This window comes from Phocoena phocoena, chromosome 10 (genome assembly GCF_963924675.1).
Source record: "Phocoena phocoena chromosome 10, mPhoPho1.1, whole genome shotgun sequence".
NCBI classification, from domain to species: domain Eukaryota; kingdom Metazoa; phylum Chordata; class Mammalia; order Artiodactyla; family Phocoenidae; genus Phocoena; species Phocoena phocoena.
The window spans coordinates 82,351,382-82,373,092 of record NC_089228.1 but is presented as its reverse complement, the minus strand read 5'-3'; the positions used below and the strand labels follow the sequence as shown (position 1 = coordinate 82,373,092).

Genomic DNA, 21,711 nt, shown 5'->3' with positions numbered 1-21,711 from the left:
AGTAAAGAAGCAGGCTGTTCCTTCCTGAAAGAAGGAAGGAAGACCCAGGCATTCTGGATTCCTTTGTAGCAGCACATATGAACCCCACAGCCACTCTGTGCTTAAGGAGAAAGAGAGAGAGAAAAAGTAGAGAGAAGGAGGGAGGAAAAAGCATCCTGGGTTCCAGCCCATTTGGATTCTCTTGAGATGAAAATGTGCTTCCTCATCCCTTCTCCTGCTGCTGCTTCTGTTCCGGTGTTTGGAACTGGGTGAGTGAACTATTTTTGGAGAGAAGAGTGCAAAGGTTCCCCAGGGTCTGGAGAGGTAGGGGCCGGGATCCCTGGAGAAGGAACCTCTTAGGACTCAGGCAGGGCCAGTCTTGAGAGAAGGTGTGGAATAGGTGAGAGATCCTTGGGGAGCTCCACACCCTGGTACCTACCCCCAGTTCCCTGTCACAGGGGAGTAGGTTCCAATGGTCCTGTTCATTATCTTTCTTACATCCTCTTTTAAGGAAATGTTCTGCTTTTCGTTATTTAGACCTTAACTTTCTGTATTTCATCCCTCCTTGGGAAATGAAATATTTGAGCCCTATTTGAGGAATCGGCAGCAGGTAGGGGGGAATTGTTTTGAGCAGAGGAGCCGAAAACCCCAAAATTTATGCCATGTGGGCTGCACTTATTCATAAGGATAAACACTCTCAGTCCTGATGCCCTGCAGGTGGAGGTGGTGGGAGGTGGAAAGATCCATCTCTTCCTTCTACTTATACCCAATTCAGTGCTTCTATCAACCCCAACCAGACCACATCCACAGCCCCTTGTGACTTCTCCTACCCTCAAACCACCTTGAATATTACCTGCCCTCAATCTTGACACTTTGGCCCCAGATCTGACCCAGGAGCTGCCTCATTCTAAAACATATACCAAGCCACGACCTGAATTCAATCTCTAATAAGAATCATGGCTCCTGCCTCACTTGTTTACCAGAGACCCAGGCATAACTGGATGAGAGGTGACACGAAGGAACATGGAGTCTGAATACCCGGGATACTGAAATACCAACCCAGGGGGAAGGGAGGTTTAGAAAGAGTCAGGCTTACTTTTCCATGGAAAGAGACCAGAACCACCAAGGGCAGAATCAAAGGCTGGGTGAGAAGATCTTCTAAGGACATGACTTAGCTCTGGATACTCCATATGGTGGTGCATGTTGTAGAATGTTTTATCAGAATTAAACCTAAAATATCAAATGATCCTTAACTCAAATAAATAAAATCACATTATATGGGGAGAAGTGTCATTTGAATGGGCAAGATACTCGTGAAGAATAGTAAGCAAAGCGGATGATGATGGGCCATCAATGATCCACATTAAAAGAGATTATTTTTGAGTAGGAACAAGCCAAAATGTTTCCACTAAACACCCAGAGACCAGCCCTGAAAACTCTATCACTTTTGACCCAGAGACCACTAAGGATCATGTCACTGAGGGCCCAGGCACGACAGAGGACTACACCACCCCAGACCCGGGCACCACAGAGGACTACACCACCCCAGACCCAGGAACCACGGAGGACTACACCACTCCAGATCCAGGGACCACGGAGGACTACACCACCCCAGACCTGGGGACCACAGAAGATTATACCACTGAACATCCAGACACTAAACCAGAGGGAACAGATTCAGTAACAGCAGTGAAACCCCCTGGGCTCCTGACACCCATCAGAATCCCCTTCATTTCCCTGGCTACCACTGCCACCACTGTTGCACTCTTTGTTGGATTCGGCTTCCTAGTGGTGAGCACCTGGCTCTGAAATGTGCAGGACATTATGGAAATAAGGGCACCTGAGGAGGATGAGGTGGGCAAGGGGAGCTGAGGCATAAGAAATTGTCAAAGGCGAGGAAACGTACACAGAGAGAGCTCTGCAAAGACGCAGAGACACACAGAGATGGAAAGAAAAGGGGCAAGAAGCATAAAAATTGAGGGCAGAACTGAGGGACAAAGGAAAGTGTGAGAGACAGAGGGAAAAGGAGAGAGGAGGGAAGGGAAAGACAGTATGGAGAGAGATAAAGCAGACAGAAAGAGGAGCATAAAAACACAAATATAGTAAGACATGGTGAGAGCTGGAGTGAGGCTTAAACTATTAAATAAATGCAGATGTAAAACTTTGGAAATTTTTATAAGATGAGAAATTGGTCGGGTAAGAGAAGAGGAGAAAATGGAAACATTTTTGGACATCCACTCATGTCAGAAATTATGTTATTTTGTATTAACTACTACCCACTCTGGAATTCTGCAGAAGATTTTTTTAAACCAGGATTGGGTAGGTTTTTATGAGCAGGGCTACTCTGTCTTGGAGAGACAATGGGTGACAGCTCTCAAAGGGGGGCTCTAGGTGTTTTTCTGTCTCTGAGGGGCCTTGTTTCTAAAAAGGGAGATAAAAGGACTCCATGCCAACCCTGTGACTTCCTCTTGCTGACTTTCAGTCTAAAATCCAAGCCTTCAACTTCTGGCCTCTGCTGGACATGGAAGGGCCAGCCCTTTGGGGCCATCCTGACTGAAGGATGAAGTGCATGTTGGAATCTCAGCAGGGGCGCTTACATGATTAACCAGCTCATGCAGGGCATTAAAACCTCATTCATTCCTGTTGGTCACTGATGCCATTGTGCACTGACCTCTGCCCCAAGAGGCAAACCCACAGTGCAGGATCCATTTGTAAGTGTGATTATGCCAAAAGTAATGATTTATTCAGTTGAAGAGTTCAGTTTAATTCCACCAAAAGCACACCATGAAACTAGGGCACTCTGAAGGATGGCTAAGAAAAGGAAAAAGGGGATGAAAGCCTTCATATGTACTTGACACACGCATGAATCACGTTCAATATTCATCAGTAGAGGGAGGCCCTTCTTGACTTCACTGTAATCACAAACAAGTGGCTTTTTGATCATATGACTCGTGATGAAAAGTCAGATACTCTCGCTCCAGGTTGGTGGAGCCTTTTCTCACTCCAAACCAGGACTCTAAGTCCTGGCAATGGCACCTTCTTAACCTCTTATAGAGACTAAAACCAAGAGACGATTCAAAAGACTCAGTGTACAGAAAGTAAGAGGAAAGTTTGTATTACCAAACTTGCTAAATTTTAAACTTTTAAATATTTGACCAAAAAGAGTTTTAAAAAAAGAATTATCTGTATTTCCATCCCTCCCCCCATTCCACTGATCAAAATAATTTTATTTTTCCTATATTACTTCAACATTTTTGGAAATTGTGTATCTTTAGTGGTATCAGGATCTGAAGAAAGTGGTAAATAGGAAGGAGCCATAGAGATGAGTTGAATAGATCTTTATAAATCACAAACCACCAGGACTAAGAGAGGAACCAAGTCTTAAAAACAAACCACTTTCTTTCTCCCTAGGAAAATTGTTTCCTTCATCCATTAAATCCATCCACCAGAGTTGTTTATCATCCCCATGCCATGGATTGGCATGCACCATAAAGAGGATCCCAGCAGTGGCTACAGTTGGTTCTAGAGCAAACCAGACTCCTCAGCCTGTAAAGGACCATGAAGTATGATGTGTGTTGTCCTCAGGCCTCCACTCCCCTCCCCCAGTCTGGAGCCCTGGAATCACCAGATGAGGAAGGTGGCTGGCCCTGGGAATAAACATGTTAGGGACACTCAGAATGCCTGTCTTCTCTGAGTATCACCTAATTCCGGCCGTGATTACACCCTCAGGAAAATTGCCTTTACTTATCTACCAGGTTTAGTCATAAAAACTATTTGGGGGAGATACGTACAATTCAAATATAAGAGATATTCATTAAGTATTATCAAAGAAATAAAGCAAATATTTGTTCCAGTCTAGGTCACATATCTAAATCCATTCATTTAACAACACAGTTATTAAGTGCCCAGCAGGGGTCAAACACTCCATGCCTTTTTGTCTATTCATCTCGGTCTGTCTAACTGAGGGATACAGGTTTCTGTTCTCTCAAAAGCACCACATCCGAGTCATCCCAACATCCAGGCCAAAAGACCATGTCTACAGGAGGTAGCCCACTGGTCACTCATCAAGTATGAATTGAGTACAGTTGGACTAGAGGGAAATTCAGTCTCAGTTCTTTTTGCTGCTTCCACAGATCCTGGGGTTGTACATAGGATAGTGGCATAAAGGAACATAGGATAAGGGAAACTCTTAAAGTCAACTGGCCCATACTAATTACCCCCAAAACACCCATGTCCCTCTGGGTCAGCAGTTCTGCCAAAAGTACAGGGGCTTTGCTGAGTGCACCTCCCTCATCTTACCACGTAGCCTCCATCTCCAGAATGTGGCCACCTCTGCAAGGTGCTGCTAGGAAGGGGGGCATGGTTCCTGCCTTTAAGGACCCACAGACAGATGCATGGCCATCTGGTCTCTGGATAGTACTGAAGGTAGAAAAGGACAAGGTGAAGACGCTGCAGAAACATCCCGAAGGAAAAAAATGAAGCCTTAGAGAGTAAGGGAGGACTTCCCTGGTGGCACAGTGGTTGAGAGTCCGCCTGCTGATGCGGGGGACACGGGTTCGTGCCCCGGTCCGGGAAGATCCCACAGGCCGCGAAGCGGCTAGGCCCGTGAGCCGTGGCCGCTGAGCCTGTGCGTCTGGAGCCTGTGCTCCGCAACGGGAGAGGCCATAACAGTGAGAGGCCCGCGTACCGCAAAAAAAAAAAAAAAAAAAAAAAAAGAGTCAGGGAAATCCCGCCCTTAGTCTTGGAACCCTGAACTACAAGATTTGGTAGTTGGCTTCCAAGTCATATTACTCATCATACTCATTGTGACACTTGTAATTTGCTACATATATCTATGTGTGTCATCTATTTAGTGACTGTATACAGCTCACTCCAGCATGTGAGTCCAGCCACACTCATCTAATCCTCCTTTCTTCTTTATAAAGCCCAAAGTTTAGAGGATGTCTTTCTTTAGGTATTGTTAAAGGGCAGTACAAAATCCAAGTGACCCCAACTGGCACATGCGGTTACTGTGCTGCCCAGATTGAGGAAGTTGAGCAAGCACACCCCTTAATGAATTGTTCCCGAACAGGATTTGCGCCCATTTGTCACCTCTCACAAAGATGTCAGCGAATGCACACTCCCGTCTAGTCTCCCATCTTTACAAACGAGAATGTTTGGTGAAGTTGTCCAGCAATAGTGATTCAACATTCTCCTTACAAAGGAAACCATAAACAAGACCAAAAGACAACCCTCAGAATGGGAGAAAATATTTGCAAATGAAGTAACTGACAAAGGATTAATCTCCAAAATTTACAAGCAGCTCATGCAGCTCAATAACAAAAAAACAAACAACCCAGTCCAAAAATGGGCAGAAGACCTAAATAGACATTTCTCCAAAGAAGATATACAGACTGCCAACAAACACATGAAAGAATGCTTAACATCATTACCCATTAGAGAAATGCAAATCAAAACTACAATGAGATATCATCTCACACCAGTCAGAATGGTCATCATCAAAAAATCTAGAAACAATAAATGCTGGAGAGGGTGTGGAGAAAAGGGAACACTCTTGCACTGTTGGTGGGAATGTAAATTGATACAGCCACTATGGAGAACGGTATGGAGGTTCCTTAAAAAACTACAAATAGAATTACCATACGATCCAGCAATCCCACTACTGGGCATATACCCTGAGAAAACCATAACTCAAAAAGAGTCATGTACCAAAATGTTCATTGCAGCTCTATTTACAATAGCCAGGAGATGGAAGCAACCTAAGTGTCCGTCATTGGATGAATGGATAAAGAAGATGTGGCACATATATAAAATGGAATATTAGTCAGCCATAAAAAGAAACGAAATTGAGTTATTTGTAGTGAGGTGGATGGACCTAGAGTGTGTCATACACAGTGAAGTAAGTCAGAAAGAGAAAAACAAATACTGTATGCTAACACACATATATGGAATTTAAGAAAAAAAATTCATGAAGAACCTAGGGGTAAGATGGGAATAAAGACACAGATCTACTAGAGCATGGACTTGAGGACACGGGGTGGGAGAAGGGTAAGCTGTGACAAAGCGAGAGAGAGGCATGGGCATATACACTACCAAACGTAAAATAGATAGGTAGTGGGAAGCAGCCGCATAGCACAGGGAGATCAGCTCGGTGCTTTGTGACCACCTAGAGGGGTGGGATAGGGAGGGTGGGAGGGAGGGAGACGCAAGAGGGAAGAGATATGGGAACATATGTATATGTATAACTGATTCACTTTGTTATAAAGCAGAAACTAACACACCATTGTAAAGCAATTATACTCCAATAATAAATAAATAAATGGTTGTCATCAAAAAGAACACAAATAAGTGTGGCAGGGGTCCGAGCAGGGGTTCTGTCCCTGCTGGGCTGCCGCCCCCGTTGGGCTGCCACAATGGAACTCGGCGCCGAGTACCGCCGGGAGAAGCTGCAGTGGGACCTGGGGGCGGAGCATGTGGAAATGCAGGACACGACTCCCAGCCTTTGTGCGTCCAGCTTCCGGTCCTGGTGGTGTCGGCCAAGTTTGAGGGGAAGCCGCTGCTTCAGAGACACCGGCTTGTGAACACTTGCCTAGCAGAAGAGCTCCTGCACATCCATGCCTTTGAGCAGAAAACCGTGACCCCAGAGCAGTGGACCCGTGAGCAGCAGAAATAAGGGACCCGGACCTGCACACCTATTAAATTATGAATCAGACCCCCACCCCCACAAAAAAAGAACACAAATAACAAATGTTGGCCAGGATGTGGAGAAAAGGGAACCCTTGTACAGTGTTGGTGGGAATGTAAATTGGTGCAGCCTCTTGTGGAAAACAGTATGGAAGTTTCTCAAAAAATTGAAAATAGAAGTACCATATGACCCAGCAATTCTACTCCTGGGTATATAACTGAAAAAAACAAAAACACTAATTTGAAAAGATATATGCATCCCAATGTTCAGAGCAGCACTATTTACAATAGCTAAGATATGGAAGCAACTGACAAAGGTATCAGTTGGATACAAAAGTATCCAACAGATGAATGGATAAGGAAGATGTAGTATACATATACAATGGAGTATTACTCAACCACAAAAAAAGAAGAAAATTTTGCCTTTTGCAACAACATGGATGGACTTGGAGGGTACGATGCTGAGTGAAATAAGTCAGACAGGGAAAGACAAATACTGTATGCTATAACATATGTGGAATCTAAAAAATAGAACAAACTAGTAAATATAACAAAAAAGAAACAGACTCACAGATATAGAGAACAAACTCAGTAGTTACCAGTGGGTGGGGGGGGGAGAGGCAAGATAGGGGTTAGGGATTAAGAAGTGCAAACTACTATGTATAAAATAAATAAGCTACAAAGATATATTGTACAACACAGGGAATATAGCCAATATTTTATAATAACTATAAACCTAAAAATTGTGAATCACTATGTTGTACACTTGAAACTTATATTGTACATCAACTACACCTCAATTCAAAAAAAAAATAGTCTCATCTTAAAAGTTTCAATTCAATGGGGCTTCCCTGGTGGCGCAGTGGTTAAGAATCTGCCTGCCGGGCTTCCCTGGTGGCGCAGTGGTTGAGAGTCCGGAGAGTCCGCCTGCCAATGCAGGGGACACGGGTTCGTGCCCCGGTCCGGGAAGATCCCACATGCGGCGGAGCAACTAAGCCCATGCGCCACAACTACTCAGCCTGTGCTTTAGAGCCGGCGAGCTACAACTACTGAAGTCCATGTCCCTAGAGCCCGTGCTCTTCAACAAGAGAAGCCACCGCAATGAGAAGCCCGCACACCGCAACGAAGAGTAGCTCCCACTCAGAGTGGCAGAGTGGAAGTGGAAGAGGTGGAGTTAAACTCGGGTCTTCATTCACTGTTTACCTCATTAGAGCTGAATCTCAAGTGATGAATAACTGCTCAGCACCCTCCTCATAAAACTTTTATCCTTCAGCTTTTTCTTCTCTAGGCTTTCAATGACAGGTCCTTGGACCTAGCCTTTAATCTGTTTTGAGTTTTGAGCCAAGCAAGAGAAACCAGACACCCTCCCCATTCTTGGGGAGCCCCCAGCCTGAAAACGAATTTTGGACATGCAGACACAAATAAACCTATCTGTGTGTACAATGAACAGTAGGAAATGTGTCATCAGTTTTGACATTTATGGCATTAATTTGCCCTGACAGGTGCATTCTGCTTTTTAAAATATTTGCAGCATCTCAGGCCTCACCCTTGAAAGAATTTGAAGATGACACAAGCAGAGTTGCTCCATTTTTGGCTTAGGACCCCACCCAAGAGTTTTTAAGGCAGCATCCCTGAATCAGGGCAGCTTCAAGGTATTTTTGATTTTCTCCACCCAGGAGAGTTTTTCAGCTCCTCTGCTCTACCCATGGGAGAGATGGTGTGTGATGATTCTCTTAACCATCCATCAGATCTTTACATAGGACACATATGCCAGTTACTATGTGTGGCTCCGAGGACACAGTGGAGATCCATATAAACAGCTTCTGCCTTCAACGTGCCTGGCGGAAGCTCGTGGACATTGCTGTCATGTAGATGCAAAAGTTATGAAATATTTTAGTGTTCTACACCCTCTTTGGGAACCTTAAAAAAAGCTCATGGAGCTTTCAGCAGTGACATTTACCATCGGTCATGTAACCAATATGGGGCAGCAAGCAAAGTGAGGTACAGATGCACCCCTGAGCAGAGGCATTTTCTCTCACACTGAGACCACAACAGACACATTCTTCCTTGTTCTGATTAGTATTCACTGCTTGTGTTTAGCTGCTTGCAGTTGATACCCGATTTGTGAATGGAGCTGAAGTATAACGCATCGTTGGATACTGGATCACAGAGCTGTAAGTGTTTAAAAAGCAGAACTCACTAGTGAAGTCAGACAAATAACATAAATGTCAGGATTGATGAAAACTGGCATTAGAAAAATTTGGATGTGGTAAAATTGTTAAATTGACATGAAGGAAGATTTAATCTGAATACAGAGCTAGCATGGGAAAAGAGATAATGGGGGTGGCGGGGGGAATGCAATGAAAAGAAACTGGAAACAAACGGCCTGAACAAAAAGAGGCTACCAGACTGCCTGTATCTTCCTGATTAAATGTCTTGATGAGCCCTCTAGTGGCAATGGCTGGGTAGTGGTCCTCTGAGAGATGAGCCTCTCTTGGAAATTGATCGCCTAGAGTATCTCAGCGGAAGTTGGCTTGCATTACCATCTCACAGTGTCACACACCAGCTCCCTCCTTGTCTTGCACTTTCTGGGCACTGAGCACAGCATATGTCCACATATGTCTTGTAATTTATAAAATATGATAAGTGACTTTTGGTGAGTCGCTTAACATTTCTGGAGCTGTGTTTCCCTACTTATAAACAGCTACACCGTTCATTCATTTACCCATTCATTCATTCTACACATATTTACTAAATGCCAGCTCTGGGACAAGCATTGACTTCAGCACTGAGGCTACGGTAGTGAACAGGTGTCCTACCTTTGTGAGGTTTTTGTTCTAGTGACTGTAGGATGTCTGATGATTTTTGCCACAAATGAGTTCCTCCTTTTTTGACCATAGATGAGTTACAGACTGAAAACAGGAACCAGAAAAGAAAAAGTCAAAAAACCTGGGTTCCAATCTAGTTCTTCCCCTTTATAGAGTGTGTAATCTCTCTCAGCCTTAGTTTATCCATTAATTAAGTGGGGTTATTATTGTCTGTCCTGCCTAGATCATTGTTAAATCAAGAAAAAGCTATATTTTTTCTCATAGCACAGTCCTTCAAACTACATGTAATGACAGTCGAAACAGCAATGCAGCTGTGGAAACAGTGTCCATGGCAACCAATGGTCCGGTCATTCTTTCCTGTCCCTGGGTCAAAAAAGTTCCAGAGTTTCTCTTGTCATTTTCAGGTGTTAAGCAGTTTTGTTTTATATACATAAATGTCTAATCCAGAATAATTTGTCGCCTTCAGGTGTTAAACAGTATCATTTTATATATATATATGTATATATTTAAATATATATATATTTTTGTATACATAATAGATATGTATTATATTTGCATATATTTGTATATATATTATATATATTTGTATATATATTACAATTTGTATATATAATTTGTATATATATTTGTACATATGTATATATATATTTATGTGTATATATAAATATGCTATATATATAAACAAATGCTATATATATAAATGTTTTATGTATATATATACACAAATGCTATATATATAAATGCTATATATATAAATGTTTTATATATATAAATGTTTTATATATATATATATATATATATATATATATATATATATACACAAATGCTAAAGGAACATCCCAAGAGGCACCTATGTGGGACAATAAGGGATCAACAGGTCCATATTGAAACAGGAGTTTGGGGCCAAGGCCTCAGGAATAAAGAGAATTACTTCACCTGGCTACAGAAGTCTATGTCCAAGAAAAAGATAAAATTGATTAATTGTCATGCATTTGAATGGAGAGGAAAACTACACTGTTGAAGGAGAATTTGGTGACAGATTAGTGATAAATTTATATACAAGCCATTAAAGGAACACCAAATATATCTACATTGTTCTGGCTGTCATTCCATAAGGCTCAGCTGAGAACTTGCTCTTTCAGCCCTTCTAAAGATTTCAAAAGCTCCTAACAGCCTTTGTAAAATCCCTTCCTGTTTAATAAACCTAGAATAATCTCTGGTTCCTTCACTCAACCCTGACTGATACAACTTGTTATTAAAAATAGGAAGATAAAAGCCAACTGAGTATTGAAATGTTTGCATCTAGCGAAAGAGAACTAAAGATTGGGAAAGTGGTAATAAGGACCACAGCTTTTTGTTATAAGTCTTCTTCCTTTTAAAATTATATACATGTATAAATTTGGTAAAAATTTAAAATAGTCAAATGAGCAAAAACACATTTGGGAGATAATATACAGTAAGACATATACTGGGTTTAAAAAATAAGCTCCACCATCCATGCAGACTGTGTTGTTTCTTTAAAAGTCGTGTCTGAAACATTCCCACATCTTGGAAAATTTACAAATGTATGATAAGGACACCTCTCCTAAATGTATATGCCTCTCAGTTTTTCCTGACAACATATTACAGGTTGTCTTCATTTATCCCTTTCCCCTGGTATCCTGAGATTGGTATCCTTACACTTTTTAGTGAATGCGGCACCTCGCATTTCTAGCAGATATCAAATAAATTTCAGGGCCCTGTATTCTCCACCTTTCCATCTGCTGCTTTCCTCTACACCCTGCAGAAACCCAAGGCTTCCTTAGCTTCGTGCCAGTGAAGCAGCTGCGGTCACAAATAAGCTTGTGCCTGTGGGGGCCAAGGAGATTCAATGTATTTTCAATCCCCTCAATCTTGGTTTGTGCCCAAGAGAAGGCAGCTGCTCTTGAACTTTCAGACTCTCAAGTGACTCAACTCTCCAATTCCCAGGGTTCTGCGTATACCCTCCTTGATGTCATCTTCCAGACCGTGCCAGATGTTGGGCAAGTCTTCAAAGTTGACATAATCAAGATCCTAAATCCCAAAATCCTCCATCAGTCACCTACGAGCTACAATGGCCCTGCTGGGGTCCTGAGGGAGATAAGTGTGAAACATACTCCAGGCAAAATCACTCTTTAAGGCTGGTCCATGGGAATTACTCAGAGCCCCCTCCTGCTGGTGAGGGACACTTCGCCCCTCTTTTGAGGGCCCAAGAGTGAAGGACTCATGGGACATGTGACAGGTCATGGTGAGGCGGGCTTCTACACAACCGTGCCTCTTGTCTAGGCAAAGAGTCATTGCGATTAGACATGTTCACTAATCCAGCTTACTAAGCTCAGAAGCCACAATAGAGTTGGGGCCAAACCTCAGGAATAAAGAGTCCCTTTTCCTGGAATGTCCTCAATTTCTCATTAAGGACATTTTTTAATGTCCCTCCTCATCCTCCTCCTTTTCTGCCTTTTCTTCCCCTCCCCCCACTCCTCCTCCTCCTCCTCCTTTTCATTTTGCAATAATTCTAGACTCACCAAAAAAATTACAAAAATAGTTCAGAGATGTCCCACACAACCTACAGCCATCTTACCCCAATGAAAGCATCTCACGTACTGTAGTACGTTGCCAAAACCAGGAGTCAACGCACTTTTTTTCCTCAGGTAGATTTGGTACTTGAAACTCCAGAAATGTCTTTCCATCATGACTAACAAAACAGGTTTATAGTGTTCAAGGTGCTGCCCTTTGAAGAGGAAGTGCTTTGAGTCCAATCCAAGCCAATGCTTGAGGCACAAGACGCTGCAATTTTCTGGTCTAGTTTGTTTGTGAAGAGCTGAGAATCGCTGGAGCATCAAAAAAGTGGAATGTTCCTGCAGATTGTCACCAGAGAGAGCGGAACTGATGGATGTTAGAAGATAATCCGGGGATGGGTCCTCAGCAGCGGGGAGAGCTAAAGGGCCAGTGCAGGTGGTTATTGGAGAAGTTATCTGGATTGTCTTTAATGAGAGGCATTTCTCACCTCAATGGGTTTCCTAATGAGTTTAGGTGGTGGAAAACATCATTAAAACAGAAGAAACATCAGTATTTTCCAGGCCCTGAGAGTAATCCACCTACTTTTCCTGGATAAAGTCCCTTCTGAAGAGATACACCATTCTCTTTTAAGAAGATGGGTGCAGAAACCCAGGAATTCAACCCCCGGATTTCCCTGGTGGTCCAGTGGTTAAGACTCCAGGAGGGGCGTTAGCCTAAGGGGTCCCTGCGGAGAAGCTCCCAAGGCAGCGAGCTGAGAGGACGCCCCGTTTTCTCCTCCGTCATCCTCATCACGGCCTCACATCTCAGCCTCAGCAATAGGCCCTCTAGAAGCTGCCACACAAAAGATAAAATCCCCAGGTCCTGGGCCAGCACAGCTAAAACCCCTAAACCGCTGAGGGTGAGAGTGGAAGGAAAGAAAAGGAGAATAAGGAGAGCAAGCGAGAAGGAAGAAGGCGTAGCGGCGAGGAAGGAGAAGCAAGTTGCAAAGGAACGGAGCAGGGCCGGTCAGTGGAACGACCACAGGCCAGGAGGCGGCATCTCCCGGGGAGAAACAGCTCCACCCAGCGGTCCAGCTCCGCGCGGCTTGCCAAGGCTCCTCCTTGTCCTGCCGTTTCTAGCCGGCGCTGCCCTTTCTGTGCTCCCGGCTACCGCCGCTGGTGAGTGGCGTTCACAGAGGTCCTCAGCCGGGAGCCTGGGGCGGTTTCAGGGTCCGGGCGGGATTCGGTGAGCGTCGCGGGGACCGTCTCACTTGCGGTGCAGCGGGGTAGGGAGTGGGGGCGGGGGAGTGGGGGGAGTAGGGGGCGGGATGAGGTCGGGGAGGGGCCGGGAGCGGCTCGCGGCCTGTGGCCACCACAGCACGTTCCCGCTTTTCAGTCTCTTTCCAACTCCCACCCTCTGCTCCCCCTGCTGCACCCGCCCTCCCTGCTTTCCTCTTCCTCACACATCCGCGTCCTCTGACTGCCCTGGGTGGGAAGGCTGCCCCCAAGCCCGAGTTGCTCCCGTCAGAGGCGATCAAGGGCTCTTGGAGGTCCGACGCTCAGGCGGCCACTTCCCACCGGTGTGTTGGGTGCCCTCTTAGGCCCCTGAGCGCTGTCCTCTCCTCCTGTTCTCAGCTCTGCCCTTTTCCCGTTTCTGGCCTCGGGAATCAGGGGGCTTCCAGGCAGACAGCGCTCAAGGGCCTCAGGCCTTGGAGTTGAGGGTCTCTTTCTAGTGACTGGAGCTCTAGGAAGGGCCCAAGGGCCCTGAACCACACTTCCTACTGCTGTGGGCACCGTGGCCGATGCTGGCTTTCACTGAGGGAAGTGACAAAAAATGTTTTCCCATATTCAGATACAGAAAAGTCATTCTGGCTTATACATGAACTAAGTTGAATTTTGGGCTAAGTAACTTGCCTCTTTGTGGCCTGTCAGACATACATTGTACATCTGCTTTAATTATTAAAGGAAAGAGCACATTGACCAGAAGTAAAGAATCTCCATGTTAAAAATAAAGACTAGGGCTTCCCTGGTGGCGCAGTGGTTGAGAGTCCGCCTGCCGATGCAGGAGACGCGTGTTGGTGCCCCGGTCCGGGAGGATCCCGCATGCTGCGGAGCGGCCGGGCCCGTGGGCCATGGCCACTGGGCCTGCGCATCCGGAGCCTGTGCTCCGCAGCGGGAGAGGCCACAACAGTGAGAGGACTGCATACCACAAAAAAAAAAAAAAAAAAAAAAAAGACTAAATGCCCCTCTTCCTGGGACTCCAACGCTGGTTCACCTTTGATGATAAGACTTCCTTCCCAGGTGCCAAGGCCATCATACTGTATGTGCTACACGTGTATGTGCTGAAGGGGAATTCCCTGGCGGTCCAGTGGTTAGGACTCAGAGCTTTCGCTGCCGTTGGCCAGAGTTCAATCTCTGGTCCGGGAACTAAGATTCTGGTGCGAGGCAGCCAAAAAACTACACCCCCCCAAAAAACAACAACAACAACAAAAAACAACTGTGCTGAAAACCCTGCTTCTCCAGAGCAGTTTCTCAGAGTTATCTGGGAAGCTGGCTTCCCGGCTAGTCCTTAATTTGGCTCAAATAAAACACTCTACTCTTTTTTTTTTTTTTACTATATTTTATTTTTTGAATTTTTGAATTTTATTTTATTTATTTTTTTATACAGCAGGCTCTTATTAGTCACCCGTTTTATACACATCAGTGTATATATGTCAATCCCAATCTCCCAGTTCATCACACCCTCTACTCTTATTATAGATTGTTTATTCATTATTTTCACTGAGAGAAGTTAGGGTCTGACCGTTTTGGAGCCAAGGGATTCTTCCTGTGATTTCTGTGGTCTCCACTGCCCCCCCCCACCAATGTTAATTCTTATTTTCTGCTGTACCCCTGTTCCCACCCCTGATTCTCTCCTTGCCTCCTCCCCTGCCATCTCTTGCGCCCCCTCAGTATTTACCCTCACCCTCCCTGCTGTTCCCGCCTCCCTGCGGTTCTCTGATCCCTTCCTAGGGCGTCCTCACCCTCATCCTCTCGTCCCTCATGGATCTTTACCTGCAAGGATCAGTCACCTGTATGGCTCCTACCTTCCCCCAGCTTTCACTGACCTTACATTTCTGGGATTGCCTTTTGCCCACACTCACTTTTGCCCAGTATGAATTCCCTACATCCCTACTAGTTTCATCACCAGGGGGAGCTGTGGTGATGGGCCTTGATAATTGTACCCTGAGCACAGTGCACAGCCCCTGTGGGAGGACCTCTCCCCCGGTCTTGGCACCCATCCTCCTACCTCTGCCGCAGTGCAGGCACCAGCTCTTGGCCCTCATTAACTGTGGGCCTTTCACCCAGCATTGCCCCTTCCCCACTCCTGCATCCCAAACGTCACCCTCTGGAGGCTTCCACACTCCAGGCCTCAGGTGCTGGACTCCACTTGCCCTGGTCCCTCTGCACCTACCCCCATGGCACGTTGCCCAGCTTCCACTCCTTGCCTGAGTGCCTGGGGCCATCACCATGTTCTCATCAATCACAAGCCTCCTCCCAGGAATCACTACCCCATCCTCACCCTCCCTCAACCAGAGCACCCCTCCTCTCCTGTCTTCACCCTAACCCAAGAGCCCCCAGAGTCACCCCTGAGGCATGCTCATCCCGTGCCCCCCAATCCACCCTCACCACTGTCTCTTCTGCAGCCTCTTGCCCTTCCTCCCTCCCCAATAGGAATACTACCCTTGGTCCAGCTGCCCACCTCCTTGGCCTTCATCACCCTCTCTTGGGTTCACTGACCCCAGTGGGCTCTCACAACATCAACCATGTATCCAAAATCCTTGTTGATGCCATGGTCAGTTGGCCTTTCCCTACAGGGGGTCTTCCCCCAGCCCTGCCCCTCCTGTGCTGGCTGCCTGACCCACAGCCTCTGTGGAGGTGTGACCTGCCCCCAACCACTCCCATCATGCAGGTCCCTCCCAATGTGCACCTTGGCTTTCCAGTTCTATTTTCTCTTGCCACCACTCCTTCTAATTCTCCATGACCCTTGGGCACATGGCACTGACTCAGGCCCCCAACACCCACCTCTCCCAGGGGACGCTGGCAGGTCCATCCACCTCCCCACCTGGGGCCTCACCATGCCTCTTGCACTCTGGGCCCAGACCCACTGCTTCACCTCCACCAGGGGTACTGGCCCACCTTCCACTCTCTTAGGGCCACAGCCCAGCCCCTCAGGGCCCTCTGCCTCGTGCCTCACCCTCCCTTGAGCCCACCTTGTCCATGATGAGCCTGCCCCACGGGCAGCAGCCCTCGCTCTCCATCTCACCTGACCGCCTCTGACCAGGGATGCCTCTGATCCTGGGCCTGACACTGCCCCTCCCTCCCCTCTGACTCCACCTCCCCTCACCCTGGTCTTCCTGCCTCTCCCTTGCCCCCTGCAGACCAGCCTCTCCCCTTGGCCTCCTGCCTGGACTCTTAGGGAGCTGGTGCCTCCCTGTCCTGGCACTTGTCCTGCATGTTTGCCCATCTCCACCCCTCCCTCCACTCCTCAATTCCCCTCTCCTTCCCTTCTCTTTTTCTTCTTTCCCCTGTGTTGGAAAAATTCTCGTTGTGGTCCCTTGTACATGTGCGTGTTCTGCATCCTCAGTCCTGGAGCAGGTCAGGACAGCAGAACTTGTCTGCTAAACATTTGATGTGCACTTGTTTCCGGAAAGCTCTTTCATCTGCGGTTCCCCCTTCCCCAGGATCACACAGTCTTCTACAACCTCACGGCGCTGACCCGGGATGGATCTGTGCAGTCCAGCTTTTTCGCTGGGGGACACTTGGATGGCCAGGCCCTCCTGCGCTATGACCGTGAGACAGGCAGGGTAGAACCCCGGGGGCTGTGGGCAGAAGAGCTGGGAGCTGAGACGTGGGACACAGAGTCCAAGGACTTGACAGAGACGTGGAAGGACCTCAGAGAGCTTCTAGCAGAAATCTTGGCCCTGCAGGAAGAGAAAGGAGGTGAGAGTGGGGAGAGTCCGAGAGTGCTGTGAGGCCTTTCACTGGATTTGGGGGCAGGGGCCAGAGGATAGGGGTCTGTGAGTTCAGCAGGGGGGTGGCCATGACTCAGCAGCCCTGGGAAGACATGGAGGGGAGCAGGGAGGGTGCCCTCTGGCTGGAGTTTCTCACTTGGGTGTGAGGACAGAGGGACAGCAGGGACTGGAGGAGTCACTGCTGGTGGGGTGGGTTGCAGGTGTGAATTCCCTCCAGGAGATCTGGGCTGTGAAATCCGAGAAGACAACCACGCCTGGAGCTTCAGGTTTCGCTACTATGATGGGGAGCTCCTCCTCTCCTGTCACCCAGAGACCCACTACAGCGCCCCAGTCCTTGGCTCAGAACTTGGCCGTGGAAATGGAGAAGTCCTGGGACACAGATGGCTTTCAAAGCAAGTATTACCAGGCCCACGTGCAGGGAGAGCTTTGTGGAAGACTGCGGGGCTATCTGGAATCCTGGACAGGCTTCAGGGAGAGAACAGGTACTGCTCCTGGGCCAGGGCCCTTCCTCTCCCCCAGACCCCTAGAGTCTCCCCGCCGTGACTCTGCACATGGAGACCCTTCCTGTCCTCTGGGTGCACATTTGCTCTGTTGGCGTGGTGTCCTGCAATTTCCTGCTCTGTTAAATCCACTGTAGAAAGATGGGCAGGTGGGGAGGGGAATGAACCGCACCAGTGACAATCAGCCAGGGGAGCAGTGGGCCCTCCGACAGAATCTGTACCAGGGAAGAGGGGTGTCAGGCAGGAGAGGAAGCCCCTAGACTGGGGTGGGCGCCCCTGTCCCAGAAAGTTCCCTCCTGGTCCCCAGGAGCGCCCCCCTGCACGGCCCCCTCCTCAGCTTCAACACGTGGATCCAAGAGAGTGAGGCCCCATCCCAGCCCCTCCTCCTGCCCGGCTGAAGGAACTGGGCCCCAGGGTGCAGAGCAGACTTGGAGCAGGTCTGGGGTGGACGAGGGCTCAGCCAGAGGTGGAGCGTGTTCTCTCCGTCTCCCTTAGAGGGAGCAGGGCTTGGCACCGGGCCTCACTGGCTCTGTGCTTTCTCCCACGGGGCCCCCAGCCGTGAACGTGACCCATAGCCAGGACTCAGAGGGCACAGTCAACCTCACATGCTGGGCTTTCGGCTTCTTTCCCCAAAATATCTCCATGGCCTGGTTTTGGGATGAGGAACCCATGAGCCAGGAGGCCCAGCGGTCTGGGGGTGCCCTGCCTGATGGGAACGGGGCCTAGCAGACCTGGGTGACCAAAAGTGTTCCCCAAGGAGAGGAGCAGCGGGTCCAGTGCCACTGGAACACAGCGGGAATCACAGTGCACACACTGTGCCCTCTGCTGAGCCTGGGGTGATCCTGGAGGGGGTTGTGACCCTGGGTCAGAGCCCAGGGTCAGGGAGAGGAGAGCAGGCCTGTGGCTCTGGGGTGCCTGGGTTATATATAATAAGTCCCTCTCTCAGGAGAGAGCCTGTTGCATCAGAGTCAATGGTGGACCATCCTGGGTGTTGCTGCCTTTGCTCTTGTTTTTATCATCGGGCCTTGTGTCCTTTGCTACTCGAAGAAGAAGAAGAAGACAGCATCAGCTGTGGGGAGCCCAGGTGAGAAATCTGGGCACGGGTGGGGATGGGAGGGGCTCTGCCTGGGATGTAGGGTCCCCCTCGTGTCCCTCTGCACAGATGTGAGAGGATGACAAGCCTCTGTTCCAAGAGCTGGACATTGGGGTATTTGTGAGGGGAATGGGAGCTACATCTGCTCTAACCCCTTGGTCCTGCCCAAAGCCAGGGCCAGGCTGGGGCCCTTAGTGTCCAGCGAGGCCTCTCCTTGCTCGGGTGAGACTGGGCAGCAGTGAGGGTTGCAGCTCCTTTTGTTCTCATCTCTTTTTCTCTACTCTCAGGCTCACCAGGGCTTGTCTGGGGAGCATGTGTTGGATCATGTGCTGGTTGGGAGGGTCTAGGTGATCCTGGAATCAGAGGGAACCTGAAGTAAAGTGTTTGTGACCTGGTGAGGAGGGGTTAAAAACTGAGGAGGAGTTCAGAGGAAAGGTGATTTCCTGTCTGCGTTTCTCTCCCCCAATTTTTCAGCCAGTATTAAGAATCCAAGTAGAAGGATCATAAGACTCAAACTAGGGTTCAGTGGATGGTGCCAGAGCCCTGCCTGTGATGCTCCCTTGTGAGGCCCCACTTAGAGATGTTTTGCAACCTCTCCAGTTCCTCCTCCATGAGCTGTCTTCTGAGTTTCGATTCCTCTGGGTCACCCCCAGCCTGCATCCTTCTCAAGTTCCCATCACTTGCCCCCATGCTTGCTGGGATTTCCTTAATATGGAGGAGTAGTGAGCAGATACCGCTTGACCATTTAGGGAGAGGAGACCAGCCAATCCTTGGACACCTGGGGTCACTGCTTTTATCTTACCTCCAGGTTCTTTCCTGTCCAGCCCCTCCGTGTCCAGCCCCACAGTCCAAGGGCTCTTTAGAGGAGGGCACTGGGTCTGCGTTCTGTGGTCTCACCCTGCCCTCCCTGAGCCAGTTCCCTTGCTCATGGTGGTCACTGCCCTGTAGATTTGGAGAAGGGGATGGTCACATTGATTTCCCCATAATCAGGTTGCTTGAGGGGAGAGGAAAAGAGCAGCAGAGCTTTGTGTTTGGCAAAGAGCAAAGGCAGAGCGTGGAACAGTACAAGGGTGGCGTGTGCAGAGACTCAGCTCCTTCTGTTGACGCCACCTCTTTGTGTCACTGGCGTGCTTGGGGACGTGGTTTCTCATCCATGAGCCTATTTCCCTTATCATTTGGCCTTCAGCCTGGGCATACAGGGATGGTTAGTCACCCTGCCCCACGGCAAGAGGCTCTGTCCATGCAGCACCCAGAGCAGGGGACCAGGCAGCTCTGTAGTTGCTCCTGTTCTCACCTGGGGCACCCCTGACCCCTCCCCCCCCCCCCCCCCCCAGGGAACGTGAGTTCTGGTTCCCTTGGAGCAGAAACGGTTGTCTTGTATGTCACTGGAGCATCTGCTGGGAAAACAGTGTGAAGATCATGTGCTAACTTCTCAAAATTACTTTTAAAATTTTTGATGTCCAATAAAAATGTTTATGACTTCAGGTGGCAAAGCTCAGTAGGATTTCCTCCAATACTGATCTTGCGGTGCATATTAAATGAAAGAGGAATTCAAATGGGGCAGAGGTGGAGGGTGGCAGCGGCAGTCGCAGGGTGCAGAGGGGGCCAGGTACAGCCTCGGGCTAGGGGTGTCCCCCGCATCCACATTGAGCAGCAGATCCCTACAGGAAGGGAGGGCGGTCCTGGTTGAATCCCTGCCTGGAACAGGGCAGGAGGGACTGTGTAGCCTCAGCCTAGCAGCAGCACTTGGGGTGGAGCTGGGATTCCAGGAGCCAGTGGACCAGGAAGGAGCAGGGAAGGCCAGGCCTCTGCAAGCCAGGGGTGCTCCAGGGGCAGGTCAGGGGCAGGGCCTGTGGCAGCCCAGTTTTTCTAGATGGGGCTGCTGTCACCTGGGCTTCCCAATGGGCTTTCCAGTTAGGAGCTGCTGGCTCAGGGCTGGGTGCGGGCAGGAGGCTGCGCTGCAGGTAGAGGTCAGGGCCTGAGGTGGAGCCGGGCAGTGGAACAGGTGCTTGTGCAGGTGAGGAGGCCCGAGAACGGAGGAGAGGAAGGAGTTGTGTGTGTGTCCACTCCCAGGCCTGGAGGAACGCGGAGTCAGGACCCGTCTGTGACGGAGCCTCGCACTGTGTCGGGGATGGGTCCGGGCTTAAGGCGGGAGGGCTTTGGGTTTCCACTCCTGGATCTTGTCCTTTCGTCCTGCCGACCTTTGTCCCTGTCGTGGAGGGTGGTGGAAGCAGGGACAGGTGATGATGTTGGGGAGTCAGGGCAGGAGCCCAGCAAGGGCTGGGCGAAAAGGGAGCAAAATAGGCACGGTGCTTTCTTCCCTCAGAGAAAGGCAGAACCTGACTTTGGAGCAACTGAAGGAGAATCTCTGAGGGAATAAAGAGCAATATTCTGCAGCCAATTGGTCATTTATTTATTGGTTTTTCCTTTACCCCAGAGCCGTTAGCCTACAAGACCTGGATCAATGCCAGATGCAGCCAAGTGACCATAATGGCCTCACACAACTGGGATTTCAGTCCTCGTTGTCAGACCCTGTGTCCATCAGTTCCACGGGAGGAGCTTAGATCTGCCGCCAGAGCCCTGAATTCAGCTCCCTCTTCTGGTCTTACTAGCACTTTCCCTTTTGTGTGTGTTCTGTTATTTATTTTATTATTTTTATGTTTTATTTGTTATTTTTTTCAGGTGTAGTTGATTTACAGTATAGCACTTTCCCTCTTTTTTAAATTTATTTTTTATTGAAGTATAGTTGAATAATTGAACACCATGCTGCGCTAATCACTGCTGTACAGCAGAGTAACTCAGTTATCCATATACATACACTCTTTCTCATATTCTTCTCCATTATGGTTTATCACGGGTTATTGAATATAGTTCCCTGTGCTATACAGTGGGACCTTGTTGTTTATCCATCCTATATATGCCAGTTTGCATCTGTTAATCCCAAACTCCCACTCCATCCCTCTCCCACCCCGCTCCCCCTTGGCAACCACTAGACTGCTCTCTATGTCCCTGAGCACTTTCCCTCTTGATGCCTCAGTTTCTTCATCTATGAAATGAGAAAAATAGTGTTTATTTCCAGTCGTGGTGGGGACGATT

At 48.3% G+C, this 21,711-nt stretch overlaps 1 protein-coding gene and 2 pseudogenes across 1 annotated transcript; all 3 read left to right on the top strand.

The window, feature by feature from the left end:
- The first annotated feature begins 211 nt into the window (after window positions 1–211).
- On the top strand, window positions 212–991 carry LOC136129660 (protein PBMUCL2-like; annotated as a pseudogene).
- A 5,401-nt stretch (window positions 992–6,392) lies between these two features.
- LOC136129932 (bolA-like protein 2 pseudogene) lies at window positions 6,393–6,652 on the top strand (annotated as a pseudogene).
- Window positions 6,653–16,042: 9,390 nt separating this feature from the next.
- Window positions 16,043–21,179, top strand: LOC136129658 (MHC class I polypeptide-related sequence B-like). The gene is given in 9 exon segments (XM_065885982.1): window positions 16,043–16,174; window positions 16,732–17,005; window positions 17,240–17,339; window positions 17,341–17,504; window positions 18,079–18,300; window positions 18,303–18,386; window positions 18,469–18,606; window positions 19,667–19,669; window positions 21,055–21,179. Coding segments are annotated over 9 exon segments (1,242 nt in total).
- Window positions 21,180–21,711: the final 532 nt, after the last annotated feature.